This window comes from Passer montanus, unplaced genomic scaffold (genome assembly GCF_014805655.1).
Source record: "Passer montanus isolate IOZ18808 unplaced genomic scaffold, ASM1480565v1 scaffold69, whole genome shotgun sequence".
Lineage (NCBI taxonomy): Eukaryota > Metazoa > Chordata > Aves > Passeriformes > Passeridae > Passer > Passer montanus.
In genome coordinates, this window is record NW_024372036.1 from 831,689 (window position 1) to 845,997 (window position 14,309).

Below are 14,309 nucleotides of genomic sequence, written 5' to 3' on the forward strand. Positions count from 1 at the left end.
TGATGAGGAGATCAGCTCACAGCCCCACTGAGCAGCTTGTAAAGAATCACTTTAGCTGAGAAGAGATCTCTCAAAAGCCAACAGAAATTTTGCATCTGGCTGATGTATTCAGCGCTTTGCTAAGCACAGCAGCCTTGTCTCCCCTGAAAATCAGGATAAATTTCCTTGGCTGCAATGCTTTGTCAGTTCCCCTTATCGCTTCCAGTACTTGAGAGTAAGGAATACTGATTGAACTTGCAAAAAATTTATCCACCTCCCATCTCCCTCCCTCCCTCTCTCCCCTCTACTTTCCCTTCCTACCTCTCTCCTCATTCTTGCAGGAGTGAGATCCTGGCATCTATTGAGCCTTAGACTCCAGAAGTGCTTCTTGTCCTTTGAACTGATAAACTGTTGATGTTCTCCTTTAGCCACTCAGCCAGGACACAAATCTCTGCCTTCCTGCCCCAAAGTGCTTGCAGCTGCAGATTGTTTGTCACCTTTTCATTCCAGCTGGGGCACCTGAGCACTGCTGAGGTGCAGCCTTCCTCTTGTTTCCCTCAGGAATTATTGGTTTGGTAATAAATAACCCTTATTCAGTCAGAATCTGTGCCTTTTATTCCTTTACACTGTGAAATGATGTGATCTCTGTCCAGGCCAAGTGCAGTCACTCAGCTGCAAGAGTTTTCAGTTCTGCCTTGGATATTATTTTCTATGATTGCCTTTTTTTTCCCCCTATTCTTCAGGTGTTTCTCTTTGCTGTTTTATTGTTGTAACTTTCATCAGTTCCCCTAAACCACTCTAAAGTCTGATTTGCTTCTCCTTTCTGAAAAATACAGTGTTTACTCATATTCTATCATTAGGTAACATATAATTACACATCTTTGACTTGTTTCAGTTTCAATAAATCACTTGTTCTGTCATTCAGCTAATCCCTTTCTTCCTATGGAATGTTGAGGAGAAATATCTTTTTAATAAAATCTTCTGAAATCCCATTTTTGTCATTGGACGTCTCCAACGTAGCTTCCACAGTGAAATCCACCACAAAAAGCATCTGGGCTGTCAGCATTGTGTATAAGTGTGTGCATTACAGCACTGTGATTATTTTCCAGGGATCTTGGTGTGTTTGTGGCTGCCATTAGGATGAATGTGTAGCAGATGCTGGTTTAAAATGAAGCACTGTTGTAGTGGCTGATGGATGCAAAGTTTGTCAAAAGAAGGGAAAGCTTCTACAGGGGATAAAAGCAGCTGGAAAAATTCATTGTTATGTGCTGCAAGTATGAGTCTCTAGTTCAGCTGTGCTGTGTTTGATTGGGAAGTTAGATTCTATGGAAGTGTCAAACAGAGTTCCTGTTAGATATTCTCTATTTTTATGGCATTCATAATTTGGTATTTACCTCCTTGTTCTTGGCCAGGAACTCTACTGGATTTGCTGGAATATCTGCTAAGAAGCAGCACAGCATAATAGAAGCTGGCAAATGTGAACTGTGTTTATTACTTCTACGTGAATGTCTTGTTGGCCAATGGAAATTTAAATGCCCTGTTGATTGTTTCATTTGTATTTGTAGAGAAAAGCTTGTACAGCAGATGAACAATGCTAAATTGGTTTTTTTCCCCACTTCTCTATTATGCTACCAACAATACTGTTCTCTGCCTCAAAGTACAACTATAATTAGAAATGTGATTATGTAAAAGTGGCACCATCTTATTCAGTCCTCCTGAATGAGGATTCAGCTTCTTCCTGTGTTCAGTCCTATTGTGCCTATTTTTGCTTTCCAGATGCCTGAGTTCCCCTTGGGATTGAACCCACTAGGTGGAACTTTTCTTGCAGGGGATTTATTCTGTGCTGGCACCTGCCTCATCCAAATTCAGGAGCTCAGCTCCACAGTTGAAATTTCTCCTTTCTGAAGCTCCAAGTGCCTTTCAGTCTTCTCTGTGCCACTCATTTATCTGTCTCCTGCATGCCAGGCATCTTTCCCTATTGGAGAGAGTGTCTCTCTTTTTTTTAATTTCTAGGGATTCCCAGAGCCAGTTTTGCTCTCTTTTGAGTCTCTTCTGATTGATATTTAGAATAAACACCTTCCACATTGTATCTTTGCAAAATATCAAAAAAGAGTAGGAAAAAATAGTCTATTTTGTTCTCCAAACTATCATGAAATGCAGTGGCAGAGTTAGACAAGAGAGTTCATGGCTTAGCATTGGGATTGCAAGTTCTTTCTGCGGGATAAAAGAATCCATCTTGTGCAAATGAAGGGCTACCCTGAAATGTGTCTCATCACTGCTTGCTGGGATCTCCTGCAGTGAGAGCTCTCCCTTTTCAAAACCCGACCCATTCCCAGCCTTGCTTTAGAAAATCCTGTCAGAATCTACTGCCTTCATGATATAGTGAAACATCCAAGTCTCTGTGTTTGTGTCAAGCAAAACTGACCACTTTTTTTTTTAAAACAAGTATGCAAATACAAATGCAGATTGGTGGTATTGGAATATATCCTATCATTTACTGGAAAACAAAAATCATGTGCTAGGCTTATCAGCTTTCCAACAGAGGTTAGGAAAGTACTTTAAAGGAAATTTTGGGGGACCTTTAAACCACCTGGAGATGTCAATCCCTCCAGTGAGAGCTGAATAGCTTATGGCAGAAGTGGTTAATGTGGTGCTCTGACTAATATTGACTCTTTCCAGTGATACAGATTCTTCATTTTAAGGTTGGGAGTGGGACTCCATGGAGTCACGTGGATGGCAGAACCAAGATTATCACAGGCACCTGATCTAGAGGTCTTTGCTAGAAAGACCTGACCAAATGATATAGAGCATTTACTAAGCTGTATCTGTATTAAGTATAGGCATGTGTTACTTTTATGGAGTTATGAGGGGTTTTTTTCACTGTTCGCGCAGTTCTTTTTATTACTTTATAAATAATTTTTGCCATGGAAAGACTGTAAAAATAAATTTAGGGATGCTAACAGAAACTGCCTGTGTTCCAGGCAGAAATTTAGTCTCTGGAAGTTTCATAAAGGCAGATTACTTATAGATTTTTTCAGGCTGCATGAAGAGGGTTCCCTCAAGCAAGTGCAGAAGTGAGCGGGTCTGTATCCAAAATACCGAAAGGGGTTTCTCATTTTACTTTTGGGTGCAAACCACTTAGTGTGTTTAACCTGGCGGTATTTTATTTGAAAACAAGAAACATTTGTATTATTTTATTTATTTATTTTATTAGAGCTGACATCAGCACCCAGATTAGCTTTGATTACCTTCCCTGTGCGCCGCGTTTGACTTGGCGTCGTTGTCGAATCGCGTCGCGCACCGCTGAAACCCCTCAGGTTTTTAAGGTCTGTTCTTTTTTTTTTTTTTTTTCCTTTTGTCTTTCAGTTTTCAGTGAGGAGCTACACGCCAGTCTCTATTTTGTCAATGCATCTCTGCAAGAGGTAGTGTTTGCTAGCACCACAGGGACTCTGGTCCCCTGTCCAGCAGCGGGGATCCCCCCGGTGACGCTCAGATGGTACCTAGCGACGGGCGAGGAGATCTACGATGTCCCAGGGATCCGCCACGTCCACCCCAATGGCACTCTCCAAATCTTCCCCTTCCCTCCTTCAAGCTTTAATAACTTAATCCATGATAACACTTACTATTGCACAGCTGAAAATCCTTCAGGGAAAATCAGGAGTCAGGATGTTCACATTAAGGCTGGTGAGTAGAATCTTTTGTTGGGTTCACGCAGGATTGGGGAGGGAGGGAATTTGGGTGTTTCAAGGAGTGGCAGCAGATATCATTCAAGGGAGGTTGGCCAGAAGTGCAACCTCTAAACTCTTAACAATATTGAGTAATATCATTAATTCTTTCCTCTCCTCCCCAGTTTGTATTATTTTGGTGATGAAATGTTAGTTTTCCAAAGATCAGTTGAGCACAAATATAAGAAGAAACGAACTGATAATCAAATCAACAATCAGACCATGCATGCACACTAAAGAACTGGGTGAGAAGAAGATGGATTTTGTATATGGGCTGGAAGAGAAGAGGAATGATTGGCCTAAAATCACACCCCTCCTCATTTGTTTGTGGTCCATGTGCTTTGTTTTGAGAAAGAAATTTTTGTCCCCTGCAATGATTCAGAAGCTGATGTGGGTCCACAGGCAGTGCTTTCTCTTTAAGCTAAAATATGCAAATGATCAGGATGGTTTTGCATCAGTTTTCTGTACTGACTGGGTCAGCTAGTGGGGAATTACAGAGGGATCAAAATCAGGCCTTTTGTTACAACACACAAACACATAATTGCACAGCTTTTGAAGATTTTGATCTATCTGCTTCAGTTAATTAAAATATTCAAACAAACAAACAATAAATGGTCTGGGAGCTGACCCTTGGCAAATGCAAATCCTTGGAAGCACTTTGGTTTTGGTTCAGCTTTGCTTGGCTTTTCTCAGAAGAGAACAACCTTTCATCTAGAATTTGTCTTCACAGGAGTTTCACAGGGGGGAAGAACAAACTATGAAGAGTTAACAAGCAGATTTGCCTGAGACTTTATTTTTAAATAATAAAATGCACTCCCTTCTTCTTAACAATGAGTTAACATTCAGAGATTGTAGTTCTGTAGGCAGCTGGGAAGCAAGAATAAAAACCAGGTTTCCATGAAATTCGTGTCTCATTAAAATTTTAGTCTAGGAAAGTGGGTTTTCTTGCACAAGAAGCATCCAGAAGAAGCAAGTTATCATGTTACATATATGGGGAGTTCTATGATGGTCTATGCTTCTTATGAAATTATTTAGTTGTCCATAAAAAAAACACCCTTGAAAATCAAAGATTCATATGAACACATTGTAACCAACTTTATGTTTGAAACTCTGGTTTGGTTTTTGAGCTTTTGGTTTTACTGTCATGGATTTGAGGGCAAGTTGTCTGATAGAATTACATTTAGAGACGACATAATATTTATTTTTGTCTTTTATGAATTTGTTAATGCGTCTCCATTTTGAACATCTTTTGGGCAGTATTTTTTCCCAGGATTGCTTTCCAATTTTTACATTTCTTAGATAAACTAACATGGTGATACAAAGGAGGCTAAAACTTGCAGTTTTGCTGGCTAAGGCTCTGAGCTGGTGTTCCTTTAGGTATCAAACATTCATCCATGGAACTCCAAAACAAGATTTCTCCCTCTGCTTGAGACAGGAACCTTGCAAATAAAAAAAGGACCTTGGAAAAGGACTTTGCTGTTGGAAGTGTAGGTGCTTGGCTCAGAAGTTAACAGCTCCTTTTTTTTTTTTGCCAAGTCATGAATGCCTCCTTTTCCTTTCCTTTCCTTTCCTTTCCTTTCCTTTCCTTTCCTTTCCTTTCCTTTCCTTTCCTTTCCTTTCCTTTCCTTTCCTTTCCTTTCCTTTCCTTTTCCTTCCCCTCCCCTCTCCTCATTTGCCAATTTAACTCAATTTCTCAGTTAATCTGAGGTTTGGATAACGAGTTCCCTTCCTTCACACCAGCTGATGCTGTGTCAGAGCTGTCCCCGTGCCTGATGGCAGGCCACAGCTATCAGTGAGCATCTTTTCCAAGGCCTGTGTAACTCCTCAATCACAGGAAAACACAAATTGGAGAATCTTCTGTGCATGGCAGTCAAGTATTTCATGCTCAGATGATAAACCCTGGGTTGCTCAAATTTGAAATCAGAAGCTTCATTTCTTTATGTGGTGCTTGCAAATTATTTCTGTTCATGTGAAATCTGAAAAATATTTCAGACTGGCACTAATTAACATGGTTTTGGGTTTTTTTTTTTCCAAATTTCCTCCTTCCAGTTGCACTCCTACAGCAATTGTTTTCCTAAGAATACAGAAGAAATCAGTGGATAATCTGGTCATAGCACAAAGACTAATATGGTTCTGCACATTCTCAAAGTCAGCTGGAGAAAGTCTGGAGCTCATTTACCTCTTTTCCCAGGAATATAGGGAGCAGATACAAAAATTCCAGCTCACATATAATTGTAATTGTGGTTTTGCATGGAATTTGGGATACAGTGCAACAAATATTCCCACACTCCTCTCAAAAAATCATACCCTCCAACCTGGACACCCAAACCTAATCCTCTTCCATGCCAGTCCCACATGGGAGCAAAGGTCTCCATTTTATCTTCAAGCTCTCCTGGGCAGTCATGGCAGTGAAGAGTCTTTTTTTTTTTTTTTTTAGCAAAGACTGACATTCTCTTATAAATTAATGACCTGGGGACTTGGGATTTTAAAAAAATATAATAGAAAAAGTAAAAATCGGCAATTTATTCATGGAAACTGTCAAAACTACGATCTGGAAATAGCTGAGGAGGCTCGTAAATCACAATAATGTAAATTTTTTAAAGCAAGGAAATGAATAGACTTCTTTCCAGTTTTTGTGCTCCACATGGTTTCTATGTAGGATTTTATTGACAAGATCAGTTGGGCAGATTTTCTAAGTGGCCAAGTGTTCTGAAAAGTGCAGACAGCTTCAGCAGTGAGTTGGGATCTTGCTGCTGAACAGACCTTTCCTGGGAATGATGGCTGGAGCAAGAGCACAGACACAAATCAGCCTCATTAAGATGATCCATGTGCCATTCCCTGGGTGTAGGACAAGGTCAGGGAGCTGCTTCACCACAGGGCAGCCAATGCTGTAAAATCCCTGCATTAAAGGTGCTTTTAATACCAGTTTAACAGTCCTAACAGGGTTAAGAATTCTAACCTCTGATTGGAAGTCAATTATTGCATTTTTAAAAACCAGCTGTGTCTATCTTGTAATAGGAAATAGATTTTTTTCCTTTTTAAAAAAAGATATTTCATTTTTAATTAAACTTACTTATTTTTGGTTAGGTCTTCTACAAGTTATATTGTTATAGCAATATTTGGGATGCAGAACTTCAATCTTACTTTTTGCAGTGGTAACAATGAACCTGAAAATTTGATGCTGTTTGCATTTTGAAGGCTGTGGTTACATTTCATTACTCTGCCATTTTTTTTCCTTGAAATACACCCTAAGTGGGGCAGACATTTGGAAATTCCAGCAGTCTTGGTGTTTAGAAACACTTCTGTAAACTCTGAAAAGTATTTACTGACTTTCCAGCTGGAATCAGTGGGGCTAAATGTATTTGTATGAGAGCTTGTTCTGTTTGTGGACAGGAAACACGGGCAAGAAATGTCCCTGTAATGTGGCAGCTCAGCATTGCTGTTCTTCCCAGTAATTTTTACCCTCAGGCAGATGCAGGTCTCAGGCACACTTAAATTTGCAGTTCTCATTGAAATGGTTTGTTTTGGCTGTGGTGATTCCCTTTTTTTGCACCTTGACCTTGTGTTTCCATGGAGAATCTTTGTTGTGCTTGTCTGTCCTGTCTCACCCTTTCACTCGCTGTAGAAAACATCTCTCTCTTCTCTGCTCTGCCACCTTCTCCATGAACTCTTGCTCACAGAAATGCTCATCCCTCACTCTTCATGGAATTATTTCAGGATTTCCCTTCTTTCCATTTTCCTACCCAGTGCAACTTCATCTCATCCCAACATTATCAGTTTGGAGTGGTGGGAATGATTTTGCCAGTTTTGCTTTTATCCTCCTTGTCCATTCAGTTGTTCTTTTTTCTCTTCTTTCCATTAACTTAATTCTTTCAGACTCAAGACAAATACTATGCTGATTCTAAACATTTTTGAATCATGTTGGATTTTATTATAATGTGTTTTTTTTAAATACAATTGTGGCTTTGTTTCTGGCTTTTTTTTCCCACTAACTGATCTCTTTCAGGGCTGGTCAATCAAATGTAGCTCTCTTCTTACTCTCATTTCTGTGTATTCCTGACAACATTTCTTTTTTTCTCCCTGTCACCTCCATTGATTTTCTCCTTTGGTTCTCACTTTTTTCAAAATCCTAAATGACACTGACCTTCCCTTCTCCCCTCTGGATGTTTAATTCACACACAGCACCTGCATGTACCTCTGTGCTCTTTGATAGAGCACAAAACCCTTTGTGAAGGGAAATGTAGCTGGGGAAACTGCACAAGTAACATGAAACATAACACCATTTACCCACATAAATATGCAGCTCCTACCTGAGCCTCCTAGAATCAGGTGAGGAAAGAACACAGAGTAAGAGATGCAGATGTTGAAGAAACAAAAAAATCTGGGAATGTGTTGTCTTGTTTTTTGAGTTCTTCTAAGCCTTTTGATGTTTACATTCTTGTAATGAACTTCCTCATGTGCTTTTCTGTAAATACTTGTTGTATTTAATAGAAATTAAAGAAAAATGTAATAAACTATTAGTTTGCCCAGTGTCATTGGAGAGGTAGCACTGTCACCCTCCAATCCACTGTCACTTTTGAAAATCTATAAATGTCAAAGTCAGAAATTAAACAACCTTCTTTTTACCTTAAAAATTCCAGCATCCAGATAGTTTTATTTCGTATCCTATAACAACAGGAATGCTTTTGTATCATTGTGTGTGCCATTCACTGAGATGAGATCTCCCTGATTCTGGGGGCACTTTGCAGGGCTGGCCCAGGCAGTGTGTGAGACCTGGGGCTGCAGCTGCTGTGACAATTTCTGTGACAAAGCCTCCTCTTGTCCCTGCAGTTTTACGGGAACCCTATACAGTCCGTGTGGAGGACCAGAAAGCCATGAGAGGCAATGTAGCAGTGTTCAAGTGCATTATCCCCTCCTCTGTGGAGGCATACATCACTGTTGTCTCATGGGAGAAAGACACAGTCTCGCTTGTCTCAGGTAGGCTGTTGTGGCTTTTTATTTTTATTTTTGTTTTCCCAGCTGGCAATGGCAGAGATTTATTGTATTTGTGGGGTGCTGATGAAGGAAGGAATGATGAATCTGACTCCATGTTCTCAGAAGGCTAATTTATTTTATGATACTATATTATATTAAAAATACTATATGTATTATACTAAAGAATACAGAAAGGATACTTACAGAAGGCTAAAAAGATAATAATGAAAACTCGTGACTCTCTCCAGAGTCATGACACATCTTGGCAGTGATTGGCCATTGAGTCAAAATAATTCACATGAAACCAATGAAACAATCACCTGTGGGTAAACAATCTCCAACCACATTCCAATGCAGCAAAACACAGGAGAAGCAAATGAGATAAGAATTGTTTTCCTTTTTCTCTGAGGCTTCTCAGCTTCCCAGGAGAAAAATCCTGGGTGAAAGGTTTTTTTTAGAAAATATGAATGTGACAGAGATGTTTCCTGTTTCTTTTTTCCCCCTCAAGTGCCTGATGTTTCCTTTGGTTCAGTTATAACTGAGTGGGATGTCATCCTCCCAGTAATGTATTTCACTTTGGCGTTGCTGCATCCCTGTGACTCTGTGTGTGACATGAAGGCTTCAGACAGCCCTGCTTTTCTAGCCTGCTTGAGGGGAAAATAACATGGTTTTTGTTTTATACCAGACGTAAAACCAGCTTTCGGGTGCTGTGGCAGTGGGTTTGCATTTTAACTTTGATAAAGAGCTCCTGCATGCCAAGGAAATTTGAGTGTCATAAACATGTGCTGGGTTGTAATTGTTTTTAGTAGTGATGTTACTCACGGATTAGAAGAAATCCCGAGTCTAAATTAGTTTGGTTATGTTTAGATGAGGTATATAATCAATATTTATAGTTTCATAGCATTTTAATCCCAAATATCTTCACAGATAACAGTGGAGGCTTAAGCACTACCATAGGCTGAACATATTGAAGTGAAACAATCTGTACTAAAGCAGTTATGTGCATTAATCTATTTACTGACAGAGGGAGGAAATGTGAGGCATTGTTCAGGAATTTGGGCAAAGAAAATCTAACATTTTAAAGCGTAAATATTGTAAGAAATTCATGGGAGAACAAATAGGTAGGAGAAATATTTTCAGTACATATCTGAATTATAGATAATGCAGAGTGCAGCTGTTGTTGCACATACAAATGATTTATGTGTGCAGAAATTAGAAATGTATTGTTCCAGGGCTGTGCAGAATGGAAAAAAAATAGTTTGAGTTAAATATTGTGCAGTCTACTCAGGAATATGTTTGTGTTTATGATGCTCAAGCACATGGAAATGTTTCTATACACCTCCTCAGTATATTAATAATTTTTATTTTCTGGCAAATTGTGTCATTGATGGCAATACCTGTGTCTCTATATGGCTGATATTGTAGATTTAATTTCTCTCCATGTTTTATTGACTCCTGACATCACCTTGGAATTATAGTTCAAAGAAATTTCTAAGCATTTGGTAGATATTTAAAACCCATGTAATTGATGATCAGTTGTTCTATGTTGCACTCTCTAAGCTTGGTAAATTCATTTCCTTATTATGCTCTTGGACTTTATATAATATAATTTTTTGTCATTGAGCAACTGCAGCTGGGTGTGTTTGCACAAAGAGGTCTGGAATATCTGAATTGCTGGAATCACCAGCACTCCAGCCACCACAGGTCAGAGTTGTATTTAAATGCAAAAAACACAAGCTTTCCATTATTCTGTATATACTGATGCAGAATTATGCTTAAGGTTCTGTAAACTATGATTGCAACTATTTAACACAACAGTGGATGGATGTGTTTATTTTACTTCATTTTTAAATAATCTGCTACGTGGTGCATGTACATCTGTAGATGTGAGTCCTGGCTGGAGGGAAAAACATTAATTTCTTCATGATTAATTACATTAATTTTTTTCTGAGTTTATACATTCTCTGTTATAAGAAAATATGCATATTTTCTCTAGAAACATGGGCTGAGAGGACACAATCTGAGTTGCTTCTACCTCTGTATGATGTTTTTGGTCTTGCCACAGTGTGCTATCCTGGGCACATCTGTATATTTAGTTTTCAGGGAGCACAGTGATGTCCACAGTCATTCACATGTGTAACAAATATAGCTGGGCAAGAGCATCTTCTGTTTCCTGGCTGCAATTTTATGTTGTGCCTCCGGGTTTTTGTAAAGTAATTGGGAGTTGAAACATATTAAGACCCATTACCAGAGCTTTTCCAAGGAGTATCCCAATAAATCACCCTCCATGTTCAATAAAGGGGAAGGTGCCCATGTTTGGAGCCAGAAATACCAATTTTTGTGACGTTCCCATGTGCAACCTGGAAAGGTGTGAAAGGCTTGTCTGCCTGTTAGGAAACAGCTCCAGAACTGGGGTTTTGCTCCTACACTTATTCTTCTGATATGACAGCAAACCCAAGGCCAAAAAGATTTTACAGGGTCTCCTCTAGGGGCAAAGATAGCAAGAAAAAATTTTTAAATCAAGCAAAAAATGATTATTTGGGTGAATCTATTTTGAGAAAAAGCAGAAAACACTGAGCTCCAGCAGCAAATACAGAGAAAGATTTTCATGCTGGAAAACCCCATTTTGAGCAATAATGGTGAGATGGCATGTTCAGCTCTCTCCACTGGATACAGCTGTTTAGCATTCAGACTTGCAGTGGTGTCTGACAAGCTCTGAAGTGTCAGCAAAATTAAGGATTGATGGTAACTCTGAGAAGTCTCAAGGGGCTCACAAAGTGCAGGTAACTGCTGTGCCAAGCTCTGCAGCTGCAGTTACAGGGTCTCTTTCCCTAAAATCCTTCTTTTCTGAAGAATTTTGCATTGTCTGTTGACTTGAAACTGAATTTTAAATTAATTTAATTGTAATAGGGAGAGCAAGGCAGTACAGTTTGCTCTTGTACGTGTAACCAAATGCTACATGTTTTCATTAATGGCACTAAACATAAAAGCTTAAATCAGCCTAGAGCATTGTGTTCATCCTAGAATCACCCTAGAATATCTGAGGGATAGCTGCACATGGCTTGCTCAAAGGTCAAACTTCCTTTCCCTCTTCCTGCTTTCCTCCTCAAACCATTTCCAAAGAAAAGAGACTTTTGGAATCAGCTTTGTGCTGACCTTGTGACCATTGAAAGCAGACTAAGCCTTACAGGACCAAAATGCTCAGCAAAGGAGCATTTTGTTTTTTGTAATAACATCCCAAATACTACTACTACTACTAATAATAGTAATAGTAATAATAAACCCAAGGGACAATAGGAAAGTAAAGTGCCACAGTACAGATTGTGCTTCTGCTCCTGTTGAGCACCTCCAGGGCAGAAGGGAGTCAAGTGCTTGACTCATTTCTTCTTCACACACTGAACTGTGAAGCTGGACTAGAAAGGAAAGTGAAATCACTGCTGATTGGGCTGTGCCCAGGTGAAAGCACAGAGCAGAACCCACTCATGCCTTAATTAGTCCCGGGGAGAGCAAAGGATGGGTGTGGTTGTGGGAGAAGGGATTACGGGAAGTGAGGGTCAGTGTAAGGGATCAGCAAAGGGCGAGGAGCAGAATGAAGAATGGATGGAAACAAAGCCTGAAGAATTAGCTTGAGTCTGTCACTGCACTCTGTATCTCTGTTAGGAATGCCTCCTGTCCTGATCCTGACAACTGCCAGGGATTTTGGGCTTTTCTGTGTTTCTGAACAGTGCCAAGAGCAGGATCATGAGAAGGCTCATGCCCTGACCTTTCTGAATTCCCATTTTCCTGTCTAATGACACACCATGGAAGAATCTCTCTGATTTATACATGGGCTGTGACTGCTTAAAAAAAAAAAAAAAAAGTAGAAAAGGGGAGAGAGAGATAACAGCAGCTGTGCAGAGTGGCATATTTGAGTGTGCACTGGCAGAACAGCAGCTCTGAGGAAAGGTGGGTGAGCATGGATGGAAGATGGTTCCCTGAAGGAACCCTGTGATTGACATGCTGGTGACAAGTGATGAGCCTTCCAGCCAGCCTCCTTCCCATCAGCCAGGAATTAGTCACACTGGACCACAGCTTGAGAAGCGTCACTGATGTACACTGACCTACATTTGGCCTAATGAATTGCATTATTTATTTACACACAGTTCCTCAAGTCTCCTCTTGAAGAGGCTCGGGGGCTCTTGGATCTCTGTCTGCACAAAGGGCTTTTCTGAGCTGCTCTGGTTGGTGGGAAGCAGTCAGAGTTTGCCAGGAGTTATCACGTGGTGGCATCTGGAACGCAGCAGCTTTGGGCTCTGCTGGGGTTTGGGGCTCAGTTTGCACAGGGCTGCTTTTTCAGCCACGAGGTTTGTACATAGTGCAAATAAAAACAAACTCTTCATGGAGACCGGTCCTGTGTGAACTCCTGTGATCAGAATTAGATTATTGCTGGTGACCACAGGGATTAAGTCCAGCCATTTGACTGAGGCTGGCTCTAGTGGAGATGAGCAATGATGTTTTTTGCTTTGCTTGGATGTCAGTGCTTAACCACAGCTGCCAAAACCCAAGCATTCAACATATATTTAACCTACGTCCATGAATGCTCTACATGCAAGATTTCTTCTGGTTCCGGGTGGAGTGAGATGAGGATAATATTTTTTTAATTATTAAATATCAGCAACATATATAAAATTTTAACAAATCTTTGTATATATAATATATATATTACATTTTATATATAGCATAATATATAATATACATTTAAATATAATATAATATAATATAATATAATATAATATAATATAATATAATATAATATAATATAATATAATATAATATAATATAATATAATATAATATAATATAATATAATATAATATAATATAATATAATATAATATAATATAATATAATATAATATAATATAATATAATATAATATAATATAATATAATATAATATAATATAATATAATATAATATAATATAATATAATATAATATAATATAATATAATATAATATAATATAATATAATATAATATAATATAATATAATATAATATAATATAATATAATATAATATAATATAATATAATGTAATATAATATAATATAATATAATATAATATAATATAATATAATATAATATAATATAATATAATATAATATAATATAATATTATGTACATAATTTAATTTATAATATAATTAGGTATATAAATAATTTGTAAACTCTCTTCTACCAAAAACATGTCAGTGAGGTCTAATTCTTCTCTTCAGCGTTGTATCAGCACTCAGAAAGTACAGCAGGCAAACCTCTCCCTGTGCTGAACTTCCGTCACTCCCTGGAAAGCTGATGGGAGCAGCATTCAGCCACGCTCAGGTCAGGCTGCAGGTTTGCTGTTACAGTAATGTGCTTTCTGAGCTTCCTAAAGTGCACTTGCCCATCTCTAAAGACAATATATTGCTTCCTCACTTTCTCTTTCAGCAAGGTTATTTTCCTGTGGGACCTAGGAAAAAAATATTTACTGCATTATTTAAGAAATGTATAGTTTTCCATGTTTTTCCTGAGAGCTCTGCTCTTTTAAGGGGACAGTGTCTCATAGCACCAGAAATTTGAGATGGTAAAAAATTAGCACTTCTTGCTTATGCAAACAATTT

The 14,309-nt window shown here is 38.7% G+C and overlaps 1 protein-coding gene across 6 annotated transcripts in view; it reads left to right on the forward strand.

Annotated features, from left to right (window-relative positions):
• Positions 1-14,309, forward strand: part of DSCAM (DS cell adhesion molecule) — a 439,507-nt gene that overhangs the window by 57,991 nt on the left and 367,207 nt on the right. For all 6 annotated transcript variants that reach the window (XM_039729460.1, XM_039729462.1, XM_039729461.1 and 3 more), the window contains exons 2-3: positions 3,346-3,663; positions 8,535-8,681. In XM_039729460.1, coding sequence (XP_039585394.1) covers positions 3,346-3,663; positions 8,535-8,681 — 465 coding nt within the window. The remainder of the gene's footprint in view (positions 1-3,345; positions 3,664-8,534; positions 8,682-14,309) is intronic.